The 25,070-nt window shown below is 38.4% G+C and overlaps 1 protein-coding gene and 1 pseudogene across 5 annotated transcripts in view; one reads left to right on the forward strand and one right to left on the reverse strand.

Annotated features, from left to right (window-relative positions):
* Positions 1–25,070, forward strand: part of TTN1 (ARM repeat superfamily protein) — a 78,678-nt gene that overhangs the window by 28,214 nt on the left and 25,394 nt on the right. For 3 of the 5 annotated variants that reach the window (XM_088952616.1, XM_088952617.1, XM_088952621.1), the window contains exons 5-9: positions 9,449–9,628; positions 15,979–16,095; positions 16,299–16,403; positions 21,442–21,612; positions 21,712–21,927. In XM_088952616.1, coding sequence (XP_088808742.1) covers positions 9,449–9,628; positions 15,979–16,095; positions 16,299–16,403; positions 21,442–21,612; positions 21,712–21,927 — 789 coding nt within the window. The remainder of the gene's footprint in view (positions 1–9,448; positions 9,629–15,978; positions 16,096–16,298; positions 16,404–21,441; positions 21,613–21,711; positions 21,928–25,070) is intronic. The other 2 variants (XM_088952618.1, XM_088952620.1) reach the window with 1 other exon arrangement.
* Positions 12,223–14,126, reverse strand: LOC148848146 (putative serine/threonine-protein phosphatase 2A regulatory subunit B'' subunit TON2 pseudogene; annotated as a pseudogene).

The following is a 25,070-nucleotide window of genomic DNA, read 5'->3' on the forward strand; positions in this document are numbered from 1 at the left end:
AAAGGGTTCTGGAATCCCATATACCTGTGTGTACTCTTTTGCAACCAACCTAGCCTTATACCTCTGAACAGTCCCATTGGCCTTGTGTTTAGTTGTAAGGCCTTGTTCGTTTGCATCTTTGTAACTTACTTACCCAAGTAAATGTTTCTTGGGTAACATTTACCTGGGTAAGTATACTTACCCATGTTCTTTTGATTTCCAGGATTCCCATGTAAGTAATAGAATGGATTTTTTACTCATAAAAAAACTAATATAAAAGGGGTAAAGTTGTCCCATTATGCTTTATAAAGTTTCCCCCAGGTGGGAAACGGGTAAGTTTTACTCGAGGAAGTGGAGCTTATTTTACCGTGGAGCCCATTTGTAAATGCAAAAAGAACATTGTAAAGTTGGTCAATGGGAAAAAGATACCCATTGACCAACTTTCCCAAGCTTATTTACCAATGAACGAACGGGGCCCAAGAGTGTGGGAGGAAGAGGATAAAATGAGAGGAAGAAGAAAAGGAATAGAAGAAGAAAGGTTACGGGAGAAGAGGGTGTTTCACTGTTACACCCAAAACATTGCTTTTTATATTGAAGATAGTAATTACATCTATGTCCCCATATGGACGCCCAAGCTAAAAATAAAGAGAAATGAGAACAATACCTATAAGGCATAGTAACCTTAGCACTATACTCAACCATAGTAATTATGATACACCATGGGCCATAGCTCTATACTCGGCTTTAGCACTAGATTGGGCAACAAAAGATTGTTTTTTGCTTCTCCAAGACACAACATTACCTACCAAGGTGCAACAACCGGAGGTGGATCTTCTATCATCCATAGAACCTGCCCAATTAGCAACAATATAGGCCTCGATCTTGAGATGACCTTGGTTGGAGTACAACATTCCTTTTCTTGGACACCCCTTTAGGTAGGCAAGAATCTTGTTGACAACCTGCATACTTGAAGTTCTGGGACTGTGCATATACTGACTCACCATGCTTACAGCATAGGATATATCAGGTTGAGTCAGGCACAGGTAAAAAAGCCATCCAACAAGTCTCTAGTAGACACCCTTATCTAGAAGATTATCTCCACCATCAACACTTTGCGAAATGAATATCCCTTCCCTTGACCTTGCCACTTTGATTCTAAAAAAGTGTTTGAGATTCCCAAGATCTTTGATTTCAAATTCAGAAGCAAGAAATGACTTTAGTTGGTTTATCCCAGAGTGATCATCTCCAGTGACAACAATATCATCAACACACACTATTAACTAGGTTACTTGGCCACTAGCCCTTCTTATGAAAACAATATGTTCTGCCTATGATCGTGTGAACCCAATTTTGAGAACAACTTTCCCGAATCCATAAAACCAAGTTCTAGGGGACTGCTTAAGTCCATAAAGAGACTTTTTTAGATGGCAAACCTTCCCCTCACTAATAGGGAAGCTTACCCCCGATGGTAGATCCATACATACCTCCTCTTGAAGATCTCCATCTAGGAAGGCATTCTTCATATCCATCTGGTATAGAGGCCATAAATAATGAACAACAAGCGACATAATGACTCAGATAGAGTTCATTTTGGCTACAGGAGCAAAGGTATCTTGATAATCAATCCTATATGTTTGGGTGTATCCTTTTGCCACCAACTTAGCTTTATATCTTTTAATTGATCCATCAGCCCAATGTTTAATATTATACACCCACTTGTAGCCCATTGGGACTTTGCCTTCAGGAAGAGGAACAAGCTCCCAGGTGTGGTTTGGTTTTTTAAGAGGGCCTTTATCTCTTGGTCCATAACATCCTTCCACTGAGGTGACTGCACTGCATTTGAAACATTACAAGGAACAAAAACAGAGGAGATAACAGAAATATAGGCATAATATGAAGGTGAAAGAGTATCATAAGAAAGATAGTTGGTGATGGGGTAGGCAGTGCATTTTCTTTTTCCTTTTCTAACTGCAATGGGAAGGTTGAGGTCATATTGTGAGATATCAGGCTCAATAACAACAGGAATAGGATGTTCAGGGTTGCTTTCAGAATTACCTAGAGGCGGGTGATTAGATTGTTGTGGACATTCAGCCTCAGGAGTATCCTTCCTTCAACCACTTGCTAAAACCGTTGTAGAGGAAAGGGAGGAGGAGGAAGAGGAGCAGTAACACTGTTACTACAAGAGGAAGATGGATAAGGATTGTCCATAGATGTAAGAATAGGAAAACAAGAAGGAGTTTGATCTTCACTAACACTCCCCCTTGAAGAGAAGGATGAGTGGACTGGAAATATGGGGTAGACTCAAGGAATGTAACATCGTTAGATACATACTGTTGGCCAGAGTAGGGATCAAATCACTTGTATCCCTTTTGGACTGAAGAGTATCCCAAAAATATGCATTTGATATATTTAGGGTCAAATTTAAGACAAGGAGGACTCGTGTCATGAATAAAGTAGCTATAACCAAAGACTCTGAGAGGTAGAAAGAAAATTGAATTTTCAAGGGAACAAAAGTTGATGAGGGGATTGAAGAGAAAGGGTTCGTGAAGGAAGTTTGTTAATGAGATGCACTGCTGTTTCAACAGCATCTCCTTAGAAGCAGATTGGCACATGCATCCGGAAGAGGCCTCTAGCAACTTCAACAACATGTCTGTTTTTTCTCTCTGCTACACCATTTTGTTGCAGAGTATGAGAACATGAGCTTTGATGAATTGCTCCCATTTCTTCAAGGAATAGTCTTAGATGCTCTTTGGCATTATTAGACCTTATTATCTTAATGTGCTTTTCAAATTGTGTTTCCACCACCTTGAAGAAGTTTTGAACAACGACAGAACTTCATCTCTACTCTTCATTAGGTATAACCACGTATATCTAGAGTAATCATCAAGGTATGGGCCCCAAACACCAGTGTGTATCAAGTTGAAAGCAACACCACTCCTTTTATTACTTGCAGGAGATGATAGGCTTCACTTTACATATCCAAACCAGACACAGACTAACACAAGTTTGGAAACAAAAACTTAATGGACTTAAAAGACACATGACTATGGTGATAATGCCACAACTTCAAAAGATTCAAATTTTCATCTTGACAAGACTAAGTTTGGCATAGTAATCCTTCTTAAGAGGCTTGATAAAAAAGGTAAACTTCATCAACTTTATGCCCAGTTCCATTCATCCTCCTCGTTTTCAGGTCCTGGAAGACACAATGAGAAGGGTAAAAGGTCACTGAACAATTATGGGATTTGGTAAGAGATAACAGATAAAAGGTTTTTGTACAACTAAGGAACATGAAGAACAAAGCTTAGGGAAAGATCATGTGTAGGCTTAACTTCCCCTAGACCAGATATTGGGGTTTGAGATCCATCAACTATAGTGATTTTTGCCTTCCCTTGGCCAATTTATAAGAGGTGAAGTGGGAAGGCACACCAGTCATATGTGCACTAGCTCCAGAGTCCATAATCTAGGAGCTAGTAGAAGAAGATTAACAAGTGAATGCAGTACTTGCAGTACCTCTTTTCGCAAAAGCTCTGGAAGGATTACTGAACTAGTAGAGGTAGAAGACCCTAATTTCTTAAGTTAAGTTAGTAGGATCCTGAGCTTCTCCATCACATTAGAGGGATCATGTGTAGGGGCTTGTACATTAGAAGGATAATAAACTCCAATAGTATCAAGATGAACATTACCCTTCTTTGTTTTAAAATTTTCAAGCTTTAAATGTGGATTCAGTTTCCAACAAATGTCCTTCCTATGTCTTGACTTCTTGTAGTAATCACATACCACCTGATCATGCTTTTCATTAATACATATTTGTTTGTACTCGGCTTGGATTTTGAAGAGATGTAGATGGAATGATCCATCACTGAGGTTTGCATCATGGTAGCCCTTCTACTCTCCTCTCCATGTACTAAGGAGTATGTAGTAGCAAGAGAAACAGTATCTGCACTCAAAATATGCTGTTGAGTAAAATCATACTCACCATTCAACCCTGCTAAGAAGTCAAACACTCGGTTCTTCACAACATACTTTTGGTATTGCTCACCATCCTCAGGGTTTTTCCATTCTAAGGCCTCCAAATGGTCAATTTCCCCTTGATGCATATTACAAGTTTCTCTTTGGAGTTTGTAGACTTGGGCTGTTTTTTTTTGCCTGGGAGTATGTGGCTGAACACGGCCCAAGTATCCTTGGCAGTGGAGAGGAACATGTAGTTACAGGCTATATGTGGTTGCATCGAACACACCATCCATGATATAACCAAGGAGTTATCCTATTCCCATTTAGCAAGTTTGGGGTCATTAGATTTCGGCTTCCTCTCTTTACCAGTGATAAATCCTAGCTTACCCCTACCTTCAATAGTAATCTCGGCTGACTGAGACCACTCTAGGAAATTGGTTCTATCAAGTTTCATAATGGTTATCATACCACTAGAGACATCGACATTGCCTGGGAGCATTCCATAAACAATCTGTAACTCCTTGGGCACGTCCATTTGAGTTGGATAGGCTTCTTAACAGCTCTACAACACTCCAAAAACCAACCAGCACACACAAGACCCATAAAAAATGGGAAACACTTCGTTGGAGTCCAATAGGAGGACCAAAACTGAACTGGTGGCAATATATGACTAGAAAAAAGCCTCTTGAAGAAATATTAGGGATTATAAAATTGTGAAACCACTTCCCATACCTCCAGAAGTGTCAAACAAACTAAACACCACAAGTTTTTCAAGCAAGCATCGAACTCAAACAAAGAGGAAAAAAATCCAAACATTGAACCAGTAATTTTCTGTACTTTCAGATTGTAAAGTTCAGGAACAATCGTAGGAACATCAGATGAAGATAAGAATCATAACAAAAAATCCCTAAAATTAGGGCACACCAAATTAGACCTTTTTCAAGGGTTGCCACCGGTACCTATATGGATTGTTGACGTCATCCGACGATGGTTTGATGTTAGTAGGTCTTCTTGAGTTCGGGAGTTGGCAAAAAAAAAAAAACTAATCCAAGGTTCCTTCCTGCTTTGATACCAAGTTGTAAGAGTGGTTGGTGTCATTGTTCATACCCAAAACATTGCTTTTTATATTAAAGATGGTAATTACATCTATTTCCCTATATGAGCGCCCAAATTACAAATAAAGAGAAATACCAAGTTGTAAGAGTGGGTGTGTCATTGTTCATCCACTTACACTCCATTGGTTCTTTGCCTTAAGGAAGATCCACCAACTCCCAAGTGTTATTTTTGTGTAGAGCACAAATTTCCTCCTTCATTGCATATGTATGTTTAGGGATAGACAAGGCTTCTACAACACTTTTGGAAATGGAGACACAATCAATGGCAACCAGAAAAAGCATGAAATGAGGGTAAGATGTTTTCATAAGACAAGAAATGGGCAATAGGGTGTTTAGTAATAATTGATCTAACACCCTTTTTGTGAGCGATTGGGACATCAAGATCATTAGTAGAATCATCAATAACAATTGGTTTAGTAACATCAAGGGGAACAAGGATACTTGGATTCGTCTCCAAGGAGTTAGATGATGTCGGATGCATAGTTTATGGATGTACTACACCCTTTGAACTCAGCTGTCCCTTGAAACGTCCCAGAAAAACACAAAATGTGGTGGAGTCAGGAATGAATGGGAGTGACACTTGGGGAACTTGCCTCTCCTCTGGCACTCTATTCTCCCCCTGAGGAAAGGTCTAGAAGAAAGGATTAGACTCAAAAAAGGAGCCATACATTGATACAAAGGACTTGCAAGAGACATGATTAAAGTATTTGTAGTTTTTTTGGGAGGATGGGTAACCCAAAAAAATACATGGAACAAATCATGAACAAAACATTTACAACTAGTCACACCGCACAGGAATAGAAAGCAAAGGGGATTGAGGAAACAAGAGTTGATGTGGGGCCTTGTACTGTAAGAGACAAGACAGCATGTGATTAATAACATACGCCGTAGTCATCACAACGTCAATCTAGAACCGCTTGGGAGCATTCATATGTAGCATCATACTACGCGCAACTTCAAGAAGATGTTGGTTCTTCTTTTTTGCAACACCATTCTATTGTGGTGTTTTGGCACAAGAGCTTTGATGAAGAGATCCATGAGCTGCAAAGAAATCAGCTAGATCATGATGAAAATATTCGTTCGCATTATCTGACTGGAAAGTTTGTATTTCAACATGAAACTGAGTAAAAACCATGCGATGAAATTCCTTCACAAATCTGGGTACCTCTTCTCAGGAATGCATAGGATATATCCAAGTATATCTGGATTCTGGAATAACCATCAGCGAAGTTGATAAAATACTTGTATTTTCCCTCAATTGGTATGTTCATAGGGCCCCAAACATTATAATTTAGAGTGCACAACATGGAAAGGCAAGATAGATCTCTTATTACTTGAAGGAAAATTTGTTAAACAATGTTTGCTTAATTGACAAGTTTGACATTGCAATCCAGAGGTAGACACAGACTTAAAAAGATCAAGAAACATAACCACACTTGACTCTTTGTAGACTGACTTACAGACTAACTCAAAAGACTTATAGGAGCTGATGTCGAAGGACCAGCTTTATTCTCCAAAAGTAGAGGTCATCAACCATATATCCTTTACCAACTGTCCTCCTCGAGGCCAAATCCTAAAAAACACAGGAGCGAGGAAAAAATGTTACACAACAATTCAGGGATTGAGTCATATTACTAATGGATAGCAAGTTAATAGGAAGTTGGGAACATAGAGTATGGGGTAAGAGGTAAGGCCATCGGGAAAAGATATCGATCCTTGACCAGTTATGGTGGAGAAGGATCCATATGCTAATCTAACTTTATCTCTACCAGAGAGGAGAGTATAGTTCTGAAATAAATTTGATTTACCAGTCATGTGATTAGATGCCCCTGAGTTAATGATCCAAGGGGAATTTGAAATAGAGGTAGACACATGAAATGTAGAAGCACTTTTACTTGATGTAGATGCAAAGGAGGTAGGGAGTAGGATCCGACCTATCCATTTATCCTAGGGTCCTATCATATAGTTCCAAGTGATCTTTGAAGGAGTTAATGATGTCTTCCTTAAGGTTTGAGCCAACAGAACACTCTTGATAAGTAATGATAGTCGAGTTACTTGACTGAGAATCTTGAGTGGCTAGATTTGTAGAGGTAAATTTCTTCTGAATGGGCTTTTTTGAAGTATCCTGATTCTTGGTTGCTCACTTGGGTTTCCCAACTAACTCCCAACAAGTCTCTTGGGTGTGTCTGGGCTTTTGGCAGTGAGTACACCACAATTTATCCTTATCATCATTTTTTCTTGAGTCACTTTTTTTTTTTTCATTTCAGTGTTGCCCTACCTTGCGGCTAGGGCAACTGACTGCTCCTCTTTAGAAGCATTCATCAGAAGCATAGACCTCTTGTACAGAGGGAAGTTCACTACTTCCCAAAATCTGCAGCTGAAATGGTTCATAAACTGGGTTCAGCCCAAACAAGAAAGCAAACACATGTTCTTGAGAGACAAGTTTCTTATAATCTTTAGCAACCTCATCATTTTTCCATTCAATGGTCTGATAATGGTCCAGCTCCTTCCACACAGAGGTAAGGGCTGAATAGTGGGCATATAGGCTACGGTTTCCCTGCTTACAAGTAAATGATTCTGCTTGAAGTTGGTATATCTTAGCATAATGTCTCTGTTCTAAATAGGTTGCCTTGGCCTGTTCCCAAATCTCACAAGCTGTATCAGCCCATATGAAGTTCTTCTTTACATGTGGCAGCATAGAACCATGACATAACCATATTGTTCTCTTGATCCCATGTATCATGTTTCGCTATACCAGATTTTGGTTCTTTAACTTTCCCATTTATATAACCAGCCTTTCTCCTAGCCGTCACATACTGTTTGATGCCTTTGGACCATTCCAAGTAATTGAGACCACCAAAGGGTGTGATAGACAGAGAGAAATTTATGTTGTCCATCCCTCCATTCAGATTTCCTTGGGGAGAGGTAATACCAGAAGATGCTGAATCTTCAATGGACATTGGGCTCACTATATTATTGATGAATCTTCAACATCCTGTTGCTAGTAGTCGATTACTAGCAGTCTCCTGTCTGTAGTACTCGACTACTACACGAAGAGATTTCTTAGTTGTTGACTACTACCTCAACAACACTGAGAAAAACTAAGGTTATGTACCTCAACAGCATTGTTATTGGATTGAGGTCGGGAAACCCTAGCCAAATAGCTATCAGCTTATAGCTACAAAGAGATCCAATCTCTACAACTCCAAACTATAACACCCACAGTTATACCACACTAAAAAACTGAATATAATAGTACATACCTGGAGTACATAAATAAACTCCTGGCCCTACAGTCCATGCAAAAGAGGACAAACCCCAAGAATGCTATTCACTGCATTCGGCTGCCACCAAAAAACACCATAGAGCCTCCTCTTGGTACAACGACCAAGAGAGAGAAAAGGAAAAAACTCAGAGGCACAAGCCTAGTTCAGCCTGATGAGTTTTTGGTTCTTCTAGTCAAAAGGAGTTTTCAAATAAAAACTCAATTTGAGAAGCCTGAGCCCGGATCAGTGCTCTGATTCCATTAGTCCAGCAAGAAGAAATAAGAAAAGAAGAAAAGGAGAAGAAAAGAATAAGAGGAAGGAGAAAAGAGATGGAACAGTTCTATTCAAAAAGTTTTTAGGCTGGCGGCACCTAAGTTAGTATTTGTACTTAGGGCGACAACATACAATAAAAGTATAAGAAAAAAGACAAAAATACCCATACAGCAATGCATAACATATTTCAACAGTCCCTTGTCAAGGCAATAGACTTGATGGTTGTATGGAGCCTTGGAATTTTCAGTACTACAATAGATCAAAGTTTTTGTCTGGGATCACTTTGTTCCAGTGGATCCAAAGACCTGACAACAAGTTAGCTGATTTCTTGTAGTCAAGGAAGGACGAGTGCATTGGGGTTGGCTATTACAGACTAGATTGGTGTACATGAGGTGCTGTTGTGGTCAGCCTGGTGTGTTTTCTATTTTTTCCATGTTCTTTGTTTCTGTAGTCCTTATTTTGTCAAATATAAAAAAATTCTTGGGCTTGTTACTGATAAAATCTTATTATCTAAAATTTAAGATTATCTCTATCTTTTCTTTTCCTTTTCCTTTTTATTTTATTGCTGGTTAAGAAAAGCACAAAACATATATTTCTCATGTCTTTGTGCGTTTTCCTGGATCATATATATGGTATACCTAAATTGATATATGCTGCCAAAGATTAGTTTATGTATTTTGTACAGTCTTTGCATGAGTAAGCTTATTTTTTGCTTTTCATTGAATGCCTTCTAGAGATTGAAGATCTCATGCAAGTTTTGTGCAAAAGAATGTGTTGGTGTAGCATGGAAAATTGCATGTACTAATTAGAGTGCTCTTCCAATAGCATTCTCTCTGCTGATATTATTTACTCTGCATGCAGGGGAAAAGCAGTTCATTAGGGGAGAATGTAACTGACAAACATGATATATGCAATAATGAACGGAATGCAGATTCCTTTTATTCAAAAGAAAGTGCATGTTCTGTGCAAGAAGGTGATATGGATGTTCCAGAAATCATAGAGGAGATTATTGAGTTGCTATTGTCAGGATTGAGAGATACGGTATGCATGAATGCTGATGTTCTGTTTCCTAGATTCCTCATGTAAAACTAAGTAGGTCCATGGTTGACACTTGGCTTTCATTAGAAGATCTCTATAATGCTAGATACTTGCTCAGCTCATAATGTAGTAGAAGGTGACTCTTCTAGTGAAACCTACTAATCTTGCAAGATGGTATGGTTTAAAGCATTCCTGCTTAGTGCAAATTTAGGACACTGTATGCACCAGAAATGTTGATCTCTGGTTACGAACTGTTATGTTTGCCAATACATCCTCCTCTACCAATATGACATGTTACGTGATTAAATTTTTTCTACAAAATGTCACTCACTGATATACCACTTTTCTAGGAAGCTTATAGCCTGGAAGAATAATTACATCTCACTTGGAAATGGAATCACTACAATCAGACTCAGTTTTACCACTTTTCTAGTTTACTTTCTTTCTCTCAGGGGCTTCTATGAAGGTGGTGAAAAGAAAAAGATAGTTGTCAGACTCTCTATTGGAATCTGGAGTGTTCCAAAAAGGAGTAAAAGACCACCTTGTCAATTGGGAAATCACTTGTAGACAAAGGAAGTGGATTGTCTGGGCATTGAGAAGGGTTAACGATATAAATGAGATTCTTCTTCGAAAATGGCTCCTGTTCTCAAAGAAAACTAAAGGTCTGCTGTAATGAATTATTAGGAGCAGTTATGGATTCATCAAATGGTTTTTTTTTTTTTTTTTTGATGTACAAAGATAATTTATAAAATCAGAAAAAAGGCAATACAGGAAACCCAGGAAGAGGCACGAGCTGTTACCTCTTCAAAAACTATTACATCAAATTAAAACAAAAATAGCCAGAAGTAAAATTACTGAGCAGCCCAAAATAAATTGGGAGAATGGCCAATCAGCCCAGATCAGAATTTTATAGCCTCAAAGTACAGAGGAAATGCATCCTGACCGTGAATTGATGCCAAATTCATGGGCAGGATGTGGCTTATAGGGGGGGGGGGCTGGAATTCAGAAATCTGCATCGGGTGTATCCGTACTTGTCCGAAATAAATTTTCCCTTGTGGCCCCCTGCTTAGCTAATCCATCCGCTAAGGTATTTTCTGATCTTCCCACCCAAAGAAAGGTAACAGTCAGACTCTAGAATTTGGACCCCCACCCCTACTGGTTCATTCTCTTGTGCCTCCTTTAAAGCGTTAAGCCAGTCCACCAATCCTATAACCCCTTCCTTCCCTGTTACTGAGGTATGGTGCAGACCAATTCCTCTTAGGGTTGGTAGTTTTTGTTGGGAAGCATTTCTGGAAAGAATCAATACCGGTGATCTGCTCTAAAAGAAGAGACCCAATTCTTGTTTGTCCCTTCATTGGTGTGTTCTTTGTAAGGCTGATGGGGAGACTGGTTTTCACCTATTTGTGTCCTGCCAATTTGCAAAAGCTATTTGGGAGTGGGCTTTATCTCTGTTTGGGTGTACTTGGAATCCTCCATCAATTCTGCAAAATCTGTTTGCTCCTTTTTTCAGGTGGAGTGTGAAAAGGGGAAGGACCATGTGGAGAGGACTGAGGGCAGCAGTTTGCTGGTCTTTATGGGAAGAGAGAAATTCCAGAATCTTCTCTGAAGAAGAAAGAAGTGCTGAAGATCTGAAGGCCCTGATCCACATAAGGGCTGTACAGTGGTTGAAATCCTTAGAGTTATTTACAAACTACACAGTGGATGACATGCTGCGGAAGTGGGGTGAGATTGCTAGCTGTACCCAGATTAAAGCAGTTATAAGTGTGTCTTGGACTCCCCCACCTGTGGGGTTCATAAAGGTAAACTTTGATGGAAGTAGCAAAGGGAATCCTGGATGATAAGACCCGCTGCTGTTCTGTCACTGGTGAGCTGGTTCGAGGGAGCTCGCCCTCCCGAAATGGACGAGAGGTAGAAGTCTTGAGAAGAGAAAGAGAAAGAGAGGGAGCTCGCCCTCTTGCTGTTCATTAACACCCGTCAAGCATTCGTTCATTGGCCTATATAATAAATGGCCAGCTACAACTGTAACCGCTTCTGAGCATTTTCATAGACTCACAGTTTATGATTACTTTTCAAATACGTGGGTGTTGGTTATATACGAATGTATTGGGTGGTGCCACCCGTGTGATTCGTGTGGTGTTCTGGACTGACGTGTGGGCTTTCTGGGCCTGACTTGCTGTGTGTCTTTGGCCTAGGTTTCCTGTTGTGGGCTCGAGTGGGTAGTTGAGGGCCTATCAGTCCCACCTTGTTCAAGAAACACCTTGTCGTCAAGGTTGATGTGGGGATACTGATCTTGTAGTATGTCATAATCCTCCAGAGTGGCATTTTTCGGTGGCAAGTTTTTCCAGATGACTAACACCTGCTTGTGTAACTTCTTGCCTATCTCAACCCCTCTTACATTTCTGATTTGTCATGGTTTAATCAGTATACCCCTGTCTTCTGTGAATTGCGGAAGGGTCGGGCTGACCTTAGTTGTAGGGCTTAGGCAAGGCTTCAACATACTAACATGGAAAATCGGGTGTAATTTCGAGCAAGTAGGATGCCCCAATTTGTGAGCCACTTGTCCCACTCGTCCAATCACCATGCATGGGCCAAAATACTTATCTCGATATCTCATCTCTTACGTCCTCAATGCACAGCTCGTAGTTCCCTCCCTTGATCCATTTTTGACGTACATCTCTGAAAAGTGTGTGGATATCTGCTGTTGTAAGGTACCCTCTTCCATGGAGATCAAGACACCGAGATAAATATGTCAATCCTCCCGGTGTATCTTTGTTTTCTAGGACCAAAACAAAGTCAAGGAAACTTTCAAAATCCATCTCCTGTGCATTATCACCACCACCACCAATTTTGCCACACCGAACATGTTTATCAAATGCCCACTCCATGAATATTTCTGTCAATGTACCATCTACATATTCTCGAAGCTCCTACTTGCTCAATGTCCCATTCAAAACTTTGTCTAGAGAAAGAAACATATCACATATCCGTTGTGTGGATGAGAACCGGTTTTCAGCTTGTTCAGTATCAGTGACTTCTTCCTCACTTTCTTGATGCAGTTCCATGAGTTCCTGGAGGCAGTTACTAAGTAGTGCCTTCTTTATGCATGCTTTACCTCGCCTGTGAGGATCACAGAAGAAGAAAAATTTGCATGCAGCAATGCGGTAGTTCATTTGAAGAAAAGCTGCAGGCCTACCTCGTAGTTGTGCCAGATTAGGGATAAAACCTCTAATGTAGGCCTCCATTTCATGAGAGTGAAGGAAACCATCAGAATCCTCATCAAGCTCGCTCATATCAATTCTCGCCTTAGTGAGGGAAACAGTGCGCATCACATAAAGGTAAAATGGCAGGATGGAAATTCTTCCAGACTCATCTTTCTCAAGCTTCATAAAATTTGAAGAGCTGAAAAATCGTCGACACCTTGGGCCTATTTTCTCCGTACATACAGAAGCACTACGACAGAAATCTTCATATTTCATCTTCTTCGGTGAGAGTGTAGCTGAGGCTGGGACACTCATGACAATGATAAATCTCTTCTTTGTAGCAACAGGACGAGCACTAATTAATCCAACTCCAAATTGCCTGAACATACTCACAACAACAACATCCACCTAGATATAGGATATGGCACCACTGGAGATGCTAGAATGGACAAGGTGAACAATGACTACGTTAAAGATGCTTGCATTCTCACCATCACCTATTTTGGAACCAAAACCCAAATCATTGAGTCTGCCTTAGCTATTTTGGCATCACTGTCAATGACCGAAAGAATTTGCCAACATCGTAACTTGGTGGAAACAAGCACACGTCCAATGCGATCTTCGTGGTCGAAGGTTCTGTGACCACCGGGCCTAACTCCAACAATGAACCAGAACTCATGGTTGTCACTAGGGAGCCATGGAAGAAGAGAAAGAATAGGGATCTATAAAACTGGAGGGTGGACAGAGACGGATTTCAGGTGGCATGGTGAGATGGGTCGGGTTATGGTTGCCGCCAACGAAAATGATGACCAGAGGTTGAACAATTGAGACGGACCTGGGCTGGGTATGGACAGGCTCGATTTAAGTGAGAGAGTGAGAGGGAAGAGAACAGGGACCAGGGGTCGAGCTACATGGATAATGAAGGATGGGGTTATAGTCTTCACACTGCCCTTTCGTACCTCCCCTATTTTGTCACCTAACATCACTGAGCTCATTGCTAGGGTTGAAGTCTCAACTTCTGATGATGATCTCGTTGTCGTTATTGGCTTTCCAATGCTCTCTATCAGCTACGATCCTCCATTTTCTCTGAAATGAGTGTTGACGGAAGGAGCTCGGCGACTATGCTCTTCTAGAGAACCAACCATCTTGCCAAGCCTGTCTAAAACCATCTTCAGCTCGGCCGGAATTCCTTTCTGATTCCTCTGACTTCCCTCAAGACGACTGAGACTGTCTTCAAGCCTTGTCATCTGCGCATCCATGGATCTTGTACCAATTGATAAGACTCGCTGCTGTTTTGTCATCGGTGAGCTGGTTCGACGAGCTTGCCCTCCTGAAATGGACGAGAGGTAGAGGACGAGAGAGAGAGAGAGAGAGAGAGAGAGAGATCTCAATGATTCATTAACACCCCTCAAGCATTCATTCATTGGCCTATATAATAAATGGCTATCTACAACTGTAACCGCTTCTGAGCCTTTTCAGTCTATGATTACTTTTCAAATACGTGGGTTTGCCTTGAGGGGTGTGGCACAAAGGTGGCTTGTAGAATTAGGAATGTAATATGTTTTACATCACATTAGCTACTTGAAGTAATATAATTTAGGAAAAAAAGAGATTGTGGGTTTTACATGCTTGAAAATGTTTTATATGTTTGATTTTTTTTAAATTCTCATTTGAATATGCTTTACATGTTATGTTTATGTATTTTAATTTTATATAATAGGTTTTTTAAAACATTTATTTTAAAATTTAAGTTTATATTTTTTATTAATATTATGTTTATATTTTTGACTTTTTTTTTGATTTTTTGTATTTTTGCACTTGCTTCAAAAAGGTGCATGCCGCATGCCTCGCCTTGCACCTTGCGCCTTAGTTGCAAATTGGCCCCTGTGCAGTCTGAGTTGACAAACCTAAGGCCCTATTTGTTTACCGGTAAATAAGAGGGGGAAAGTTGGTCAATGGGATCTCTTTCCCATTGACTAACTTTACAATTTTCTTTTTGCATTAAGTATTGGGCCCCACAGTAAAGAGAGCTTCATTTACCTGGGTAAAACTTACCCATCTCTCAGGTGGGTAAGTAATTTTCCCACATGGGGGAAAAGCTTATCAAACATAATGGGACAAGTTTGCCCTTTTTGACATTAGCTTTTTATGGGTAAAAAGGTCATTATATTACTTACTTGGGAATCAAAAGAACATTGGTAAGTGAACTTACCCGGGTAAGTGTTACCTAGGAAATATTTACTTGGGTAAGTGCACTTACTCGGGTAAGTGAGAACTTTGTAAATGAACATGGCCTAAGTGTTTCATGTATTGTGTTTCTTGAGCTGAATTAAGCTATGCTTTAAAGAGATGAAGTAGCATAAGTTGGAGAAAATATATGCATATTTTCCTATTGTCCTAGTCGGATGTGTATGTGAAATCTTAATTTTATAAAAGTTGTTTCATATTCACCAGAACCTTTATTTTTTTCTATAAAAGTTTATATTCCAGGTGAGCTTTGCTCTCTGTGTCCTCGACTTTGTCTGTCTTGTTGCAAATGAGTAGAAATATTTCTGAATTCTTCTTTGTCCAAGGCATCTCAGTGGTGTTCAATCCTATGTCCTGTAAAACAAGGAAACCGTAAAATGTCATCTACTTTTTCAGAAGCTTGAAGAAGCTCTCGTCTTTCCAGACAATAGATATGGAAATTTTTGGAAATAGGATTCAAAGGGAAGGTTGCCTCTGTTTCTCCCTTCAAGAGGGGAAACTTTTAGTTTCTGTTGCTTGTGCTTATGATTGATCACCCAAACAATGGGGGAAAGCATATCCGTAACTGTTGTGCAATGTGCAAAGCACCAAAACAACCAATGAAACAATGTTCTCTTCATTTCTTTTCCATGGGAATTCTTTGATTCTTTATTTAAGGTTTCATAAGCCTGTTCCTTCTTGATGGGGGATGTGATTCAATCATGATATTTGGTGGAAGTTGGTAGTAGGGTGGCTTTGAATTTGTCCATGGTGTGCCATGCAGTTTGTTAAACTATTTGCGAGAAGTATAGGCAATTTGGATGTGTTTTTAAATTCTATCGCTCTTATATAATCTTATACTTCACTAAAATGCTTTCATAATTTGTTAGAAAAAATTGACAGATGCCATGTTTGTTGGTGGTGCAGGATACTGTTGTCCGCTGGTCTGCAGCAAAAGGTATTGGACGCATAACTGCACGTTTAACATCTACCCTTTCAGATGAAGTGCTGTCATCTGTATTGGAACTTTTCTCACCTGGCGAGGTTTGTTGCCTTACAATTTTCTTTTGTTTACTTCCCATGATGTCTTGCATTGAATTTGAGGATGTAATGTGCTAAAGATACAACAGTTATGGACTACAGGAACTAATACAACTGAAAATGTTTATGGGCTTTGTATTTCTTCTTTTATTCAATTTGGCAATTTTGCATTGCTAACTTTATGATTATCAATTCATGGTTAATAGGGAGATGGTTCATGGCATGGAGGTTGCTTAGCCCTCGCTGAGCTGGCTCGCAGAGGATTACTCTTACCTCTTAGTCTTCCTAAAGTTGTTCCTGTTATCATCAAGGTAGGATGTGTTGTCTCCTAAATTTTAGTTGTCACAAAATTCAAGAATATGTGGCAAATGTTGTTGATGTATTAGTTAATTTGGAATATCTGCCCAATTCTTTTGTTTCCAAGAGAAGTATCTCTTTCCAATATCTTTAAGTTACTCTATCATGATGTTTGCTTTCTTCTCTACCTTATTGATGTTGAGTTGGTTGGCCTAAAGCAATGTTATTTATACTTGGTGAAAAAAGAGTAAAATACAATAATACCCCTCTATTATCTGAATATTAGTACACTGCACTGATCTCTATCATTGTCAACTTGGTCAAAATATTGTTCAATTTTGAGTGAACTATTCTGATTTTCAAAAAATTTAAAAGTTGACTGTAGTCTTTATATAACAAGACTGCATCTTTATAGGCTGTTTTTTCTCTGATAAAGTGCCTATCAACTTCAATATGTTTTACCAACCGAGGGGTGTCTCATTGGTATGCTAGCTGGTTCTTTCCAGCATTGACGCAGAATCGATTCTTGCAATCACTGATTTGGGGAAAGGGGGGTTATTAGTGGTGCATGGAACCAAATACCAAAAAAGGAAAAACTTAGATGCACCATGAGTTATTGCCTTATATTCGGCTTTAACACTTGATTGATCTACAATCAACTGGTTTTTGTTCCTCCATGTTACCACCAATACAATGCTTTTCTATAATGTAAGCCACCTGCCCAATCAAATTAAAATGTGTATATGCTTCCACACAAGGTTCAAAAAATCGATATGACTTACTACCTTCCTTCTCAGTTGATATAATTGGAGTAAGTGTTCCCCTTCCCACCAACTTGGCATTGGACCTTTTTTCTTTTGAAAATGGTAGGGTAATTTTATTAAATTAGGAATAATAGTACAAGAGGATCCCCTCAAAAACAACTCTTGAGGAAGCTGGAAGATTGGACAGAGAGCTTTTTAATAGAGTAATTCTTTCCCCCAAGGACAAATATTTAGCCTTCCATGATGCCAATTTCTTTTCTATCGTTCCAGAACTGGTTCCCATATCAGAGCCGAAGTGCATTTAGCTCCTAATGGTAGCCTCAAATACTTGGTTGGCAAGAAACTCACTTGACAAGATAACCTTTCTGCCAAGTCCTCAATGTTTTCCACATTACCAACAGGGATCAAACTACTTTTATTCTAATTTACTTTCAGGCTCGGCACTAGTCCAAACCAACTGAGCACCCCTACCAACAAATCAAGTTGATCCTCCTTAGCTTCCCACAAAGCACAAGGTATCATCCGCAAATTGCAATAGCTGGACACTCTCCCCTCCTAGAATCACCTCAAAGCCTTTCCGTAAACCCTTCTCCCCCACTTGGCTACTAAAATTAGTGAGAACTTCCATTACATAGATAAGCAAAAGAAGGGAGAAGGGGTCACCCTGTCTGAGTCCCTTAGAACTAGGCATTGGACCATTTGTATCCTAGTAGTTCCTTTCCTTTAGGAATCTTAACTAGTTCCTAAGTATTTTTTTAATGTAAAGCATCATCTCCATAGTTATTGTTTCCTTTCACTCAGGTTTAATAAAGTGAGAGCCTCAACAACATCATGAGAAATAAGCACAGGAGAAATACAAGTGAGTAAAGCAAAATATGAAGGAGACAAGGAGGAATAAGAAAAAAATGTAATTGGATACATAGTATAGGTTGCACACAATATCTAGTGCATTTAGTTGGCATTGGATGTTCTACCATGTCCATGATTTCCTTTCCCTTCTTACAATGTTGTGTATAGGCATGCAATTTGTTAGGCATAGGAGACTGAGTAACACTAAGTTCCGACTTTGGAGGAGGCAAAAGGTGGCAATGGATAGGAAGAAGAACGGGCCTCCCTTTTATGCTACTATTCTCCTAAAGAAACAGGGAAAACATATAGTAGACTCAAATAATGTATTATCCATAATGATAAAGGGCAAAAGGAGGCATTGGATAGGAAGAAGAACGGGCCTCCCTTTTATGCTACTATTCCCCTAAAGAAACAGGGAAAACATTTAGTAGACTCAAATAAAGGATTACCCATAATGGTAAACCGTTTTCCAAAAAAAAAAAAACATAATCCAGATGCTTAACGTTAGGATCCAACTTCATATGATATAGACCAAAGATGTGCATTAGATACACACGTCTCAAGTGAAAGACATGAAATGATATTTGGTTTATGAGAAAGGTAACTATAAGAACACCTTCAGCCCAGATTTTATATGGATAATTCATTGTCAACAAAAGACTTCTTGAAACCTCCAAAAGCGACTATTTTTCCTCTTAGATACCCCATTTTGTTGATGAGTGTAAACATAAGAACTCTGATTAAAGATACTAGATTCTTCCAAGAAGGAATTAAGGGAGTTTTCAAAATGTTTTCCCCATTTTGCTCTCAAATTAGGTCAAATCATATAATATAATTTTTTTTTACAATCACTTTTGTATATTTTAGCATGTAGGAATCCTAAGTATGTGATAATTTGGATTTGGATTCTATCTGAATGATCAAACAGGATTTCAAGTGTGCTTGCTTATCTGAACTTTCTTCCACACTTTGCATGGTGGAGAAATAAGATGGTATTTGTCAAGGCGATTCCTAGGTGACAATGGCACTCATGGAGAGTTGTGTCACTTAACTGCCAAGCTAATTTGTACATGGTGCAATGAAATACTTTTGTATTCTATTTTTTTTAAATATAATAATAAAATAGACATTATTAAAATAAAATATTCTTTTTGTAGATTTATATATTAGTTTCTTATTTATTAGGGTTCAATCAACACTCATGTTGGTGTATGTTGTCTTGAACCCTCAAGGACTTAAAAACCTGAACCAATAAGCTAACAAGAACTTAATGTTGTTGTTGTTGTTCTTCTTCTTCTTCTTCTTCTACCTTTTCTTTTCTTGTTTTCCTAGGACAAAAACAGGGGCTCAACTCAACCCCTATATTTTCTGAATTTTCTTTTCTTTGTTCTTTGTCTTATCATAAATATGCTGATTTTCTATATTTGAATATATTTATACTTTTTATGAAAATTATAGATACTTATTAATGAATGATGGTTACTAGTTTCTATGGAACCTAGGGAACTACCCCAGGGTTCATGTTTTTTTAAGATAATCCATCGCCTAGGTGACTAGGTGACAAGGTGCCCTCCTGTGAATAAGACGATAAACTATGAATAAGATGCTAAACTCTTCTCCCCCTGATGAAAAGCTATCAATTTCCTGATGAAACTGAGCTTGGGATGTCTTATTGGCTCTTCCACAAACTTTGGCTGTAGTTTCAGGAAACAAAAAACCATGACATATGAGGCTGTATTGGATTTCAGTAGCTAGGACATAATAGTGTAATTCTCCTACTTGTTCACAGATTGTGGCCGCTTAACAGTAGTAACTATAGATCTGGGTTGTCTTCCTAGGTACTCATGGTAGACCCTATCCAATGTCCATCAACCTGTAGCTCCGCCTGAAACTTCAAGATCCTTTAAGTTGTGCATGGTAGACATTTCCAGCAACTGACAATACACCTATTGGATTGAATCAACACACACCACAGGTCAATCCAATAAGCACAACAGAAATCGTTGCAATCAGCTCGTATATAGGTTTCAGAAACATCTGAGGACCTTGATACAGGTATAAAAAGACTTCCAAGTGTCAGGCTTTAACGAATCTGAACCTTGTTGTCCACATAATTAGACATAGCATCCAATGTGTTCATACATTGGAAAACATAGAATTCAAGGTTTCCAGATGTTAGAATACATAGCTCAAGAATACAAAGTCTGAAGCGGCGAATATAGAATGAAGAAATGATCACTGCAGTTAGTTCTTCACCAAATCACACAAGGCAAAACTTGCTGAATTCACAAACTTGGTACAGATGGCCCATATGATTGCAGCATTCAGAAAGATGCAAGCTGATATTTTTGACTTTTCCTATGGTTTTGTCTTAGTTTTAAAGCAATTAGAAATTGTTTTTGGTCAGTTTAGTAGTCCAACTAGAGTCTATGAAGGGAAATCTGAGTTCTTATGGTAAGCCTATAGATAGATTTCATTGTAATTGAAAAAAAGGGTTGATTTGATGAAATAAAAATTGGCTCGGTGAATTCTGGTTGTTGCCAGGTATTTTTTCTCTTCCCCCCCTCTCTCACTTATTACTCTGACAGAAAGAGTTATTCTTTTCTTGCTTCTCCATCCCTATTCTTCATTTTCTTTGAAGATAAATAGAGGAAGGAATTTTATTAATTCTGCAAAACATTACAATAACATCTGGTGACAAGGCGTCACTAATCCAGTACCAAAAATAAGAAGCATAAAAAACCATACAACTCTTTTTAAGTACATTACATTCACTGAAATTCATAGTGCTCCAAAAATTAGAACCAAAATCTTGTCTTTTGAGGCCTTCAAATTCTGGAAGTATAAACATCCAATCCATAAGCTTTGCTCCAATAACTGCACTTAGTCCTTCCTTGCTCTTCATCTTCCCTTCTAAATTTCTTCTATTTCTTTCTTTCCAAATTTCCCAACAAACAGCCAAAAGGAATAAAGCTCCATAATATATTTTCTTTGATGTCAATATTGAACCTTGGCCAAAGCTCAAAAATCTCCTTTGGCTCACATGGTGACCAACCTTCGAATCTGAATAGTTGGAAGAAATATCCCCAAATTCCTCTTGAGAAAGCTGCACCTCACCAGCAAATGAATAATGTTTTCTTCCTCTGAAAGGCACAGCGTACATCTATTTGCCAATTGCAAAATGCAAATCTCTCTTCTACAACTTATCTTGAGTGAGAATGCTGTCCATTGGCCCTACAAAGATCACCACCAGATCTGCAATCTATACACCAGTTTGATATCTCAATTTGTTTGATACATTAATGCTATAATTTCTCTTATAAAAATGATTGCTTATTTTTGCATGAATGGATTAATGTTAAAACTATTCACAAAATACATTAGATACACCATAAATGTTTCTTACAGCATCATTACTTAGAAGAGATCTTCTTAACAGGCACTACATTATGATATTCGAAGGGGTCCACATAGTGTTGGATCCCATGTGCGTGATGCTGCTGCCTATGTTTGTTGGGCATTTGGTCGTTCATACTTCCACTCAGATATGAAAAACATTTTGGAACAACTTGCTCCGCACCTATTAACAGTAGCCTGTTATGACCGTGAGGTGGATAACTTCTTTCTATCCAACCCTTTATTTTCACATAGCAATTTTATTTAATGTAAGGATTGGGTTTGTAACTGAGTATCTATTTGTGATGCTTAGGTTAATTGCAGGAGAGCTGCTGCAGCCGCTTTTCAGGAGAATGTTGGAAGACAGGGGAGTTTTCCACATGGCATTGAAATAGTTAATACAGCAGATTATTTCTCACTCTCCTCACGAGTAAACTCATACCTTAATGTTGCTGTAAACATTGTGCAGTATAAGGAGTATCTTCATCCTTTTGTTGAAGAGCTTCTATGTAGTAAGATTTGTCACTGGGTATGCTTCTAATTTGTCACCTAGTAATCTCTCTCTCTCTCTCTCTCCCACACACACACACATGCAAACACCAGGCACAAGATTCGTCTTTTTGAAATTAGATATATAGGACTTTGGAATATCTTTTGAGTGATCTCCTTTCGTATTTTTTATTTTTAATAAATGATATAGTATATCATCAGTAAAAGGGGGGAATCCTAAAATCATTACATAACCTTTACATGGTTAATGATAAAAAATCATTTAAAGCCATAAGTTTGGCTATTCATCAACGAAAGTATAGAAAAAACATATCCTGTTGTTGCCTAAAATGGTTATGTTTTATCCCTTAAAAATCCTTCAAGATCATAGACCAGTAAACCGACATTTTTCCTCACAATAAACATGTTTTTGGAAAAACTCATGCCTTCAAAATATGGTTGTTCTTTCATTCCAAATGCACCAAAAAATGACAAAAGGAAGGAGATTCCAAAGAATGGTGCCAGTTGCCAGGTCCAGAAACCTCTTGCTAGTCAAGAGGATGTTACTATGTTTGCATGGGAAGGTCCTTGGGAGTTAAAATTCTTTTGAAGAGTAATAAAATTGGGACCGGATATTATGGGTATTTGCACTTCAGCAGCATATGTGGCTCTTAAAGGCTGCATCAATTATCAATATCTCTAACTATTGCTCTACTATTATAAACTAATCATTATCCTAACTATACGGGTTAAGCTACAATAGTCCTGTTTCACAATTTCACTCTATTAATGCTCATTTTCATTGTTAAACTGTGATCCTTCAAATTATTCCTGACTACCCCATCACGTGTCCTTTTTAGCCTGCCCTTTGCTCTTTTAGACTCTTGGACATGCATCGGATCATTTAGTTACTAGTGCAGTAGATGCTGTTCTTCCCTGAATTATCTTAGTAAGTGTTTGGTATCAATGCTGTTTATTCAAGGCGTTTCTGCCTGGTCAGTGCCATATTTGCCTCTTGTTTTCTCCCTAACTTTTTTTTTTTGTTTGGTTGAACATTTTCTACCCTTTTCAAGTAACACTGTGTGCCTCGGGTTCTACGAGAGCTACTCTTGAAGAAAACATCATTCTGATGTTTCTTGCAATAACGTTTTCTCCTTTTTCCCTATGTGGTGCCTATCTGGCTCTAAATATCAATTTAAAATTTGCATAGAACCCGGAATAACTTTACCAAATTCCAAGGCGTGGCTGTTGCCTGAGAAAATGGCATTGATACCAAACATAGTGTTAATGGAATTATTCACCAGTAGGGCCAAACAGATAGTTTTAAAAGATTTCACAAAGAAAACACCATTGCCATCTGCCTTCTGGAATACTTTTCACTGTTATGGATACTAAAGCAGTTCAGATGGTCAAGCAGGGAGACCAGCATGATCTCTTGTTGATTGGTATAATTGATACAGATATGAAAACAAGGAAGGAATCCATAGATAATTAAATTAACTTTCCAGTTCCTACAACAACATTTTTTTTGGTGATAGGATATTGATATTGTTGGATTTTTTTTTCTAAATTTATTATCTAGTCATAGGTGTCCTAAGAATGGGGTTTTAAGTTTCCCAAAAATTTATTGGTATATTGAAATTACTATTTATGGTAACTTTCAGACTTATTATGTATATACTAAAATCGAAATTTACTATTTCTAGTAATTCTAGTGTCTTTACATTAAGTAAGTTTTAGTGGGATTGGGAAAATTTTAGATTTGTTTAGGAGTTTTGATCCTTATTTAAATGTCCCAATGGATTATCTATGGGTCTTTCAAGCAAGGAGACCAGCATGGGATGGATTATTTTTTGTTTTCTGTTTATGGGCCTTCCATTATGGGCTAGGCCTAATTTCATTTTTGTTTTATTATGTCCATAATTGCCACATCCTTGCTTATGAAGGGCAGGTATGAAACATTGCCCTCTTCTTGTTCTTGTTCTCTCTCTCTCTCTCTCTCTCACACACACACACACACACACACACCCACTTCTGAACCATCTTTTCCTGGACAAGCTACACAAAATTCTTTAACCAGAATTGTTTCTTGGACACACGAATCAAATAGAAGTTGATTTGGGTCAGTTTACTAGTCTAAATTGGAGTACTGGAGTCTGTGAAGGGGCTTCTAAGTTCATAAGTTGAGTCCATAAGTAGTCTTCTTAATTGTAATTGAAAATAGTTGATTTGAAAAAGAAAATAAAGTTATGTTTAGTGAGTTCTGGTTGTTAGGAGGATTTTTTCTCCCTCTTATTACTTCTTCTAAGTGATCTATTTCTTTGCTATTTAGCATTAAATAAAGAGTTCTTTCTCTTTCTAATTTCTTTCTCATTCCTTGGTGGACAACAAGCTTTCTTCTTTCTTTTCCATCCATATTCTTCACCTTTAATCACCTAAAGTTCCTCTGCCTCACAAAGCCCACTACCAGATTTGAAATTTGTAGGACCCCTATCCCCTCCTACAGCAATGACACTTTCTTTGTTGTCTCATCAATACCATTTATGCATTAGAGTATCCTTGTTCAACGTTATCCATAATAAGAGAGACTAGATTTTGTAAGGCTCATAGGATTAGTTTTCTGTAGAGAAAGTGGAGGAGAGTAGCATAACCAATGCATGTTAATCAAATTGACAAAAAATACTTTATGAGCTATATTAATTGTTAGAAAGTGTATGCCCTTAGCTCCAATCAGATTGATGTAACTGAATTTTATGTATTAGTAAAATCAGTTCATTATTGTTTTTATTCCTTGATTGGTATGTTTTTGTGAATTACCCCTTAAGGTGGACACCAATGAGACTTGTGTTAGTTTTGAAAGTTCTTAGCCATTGGAGTTTATCCTAACAAGGTTGATGTGGGTGTACTATCGAAATGGTGGAACAACTGATCTTAGCTGTTGGGGTTAAGACCCTAAGTACATTCTGTGGGTGTTTGGAAGAAACATTGAACATGGATCAATTCTACTTATGCCCTAGATTTTGGAGATAGATGGGCAAAATCGAAAAATTGCACTTGACCCCAGACTTGATAATGATACTACGGTCTTGGACTTAGTTGCTTTTGATATGCCAACCGGTGAGATCCTTTAGGGTCAAATACTTGCGCATGTTGGAGCAATTTAGGGTATTACCTGAGTGTGTG

This window comes from Nelumbo lutea, chromosome 6, assembly GCF_056320005.1.
Source record: "Nelumbo lutea isolate HS-2025 chromosome 6, American lotus-T2T, whole genome shotgun sequence".
Classification (NCBI taxonomy): Eukaryota; Viridiplantae; Streptophyta; class Magnoliopsida; order Proteales; family Nelumbonaceae; genus Nelumbo; species Nelumbo lutea.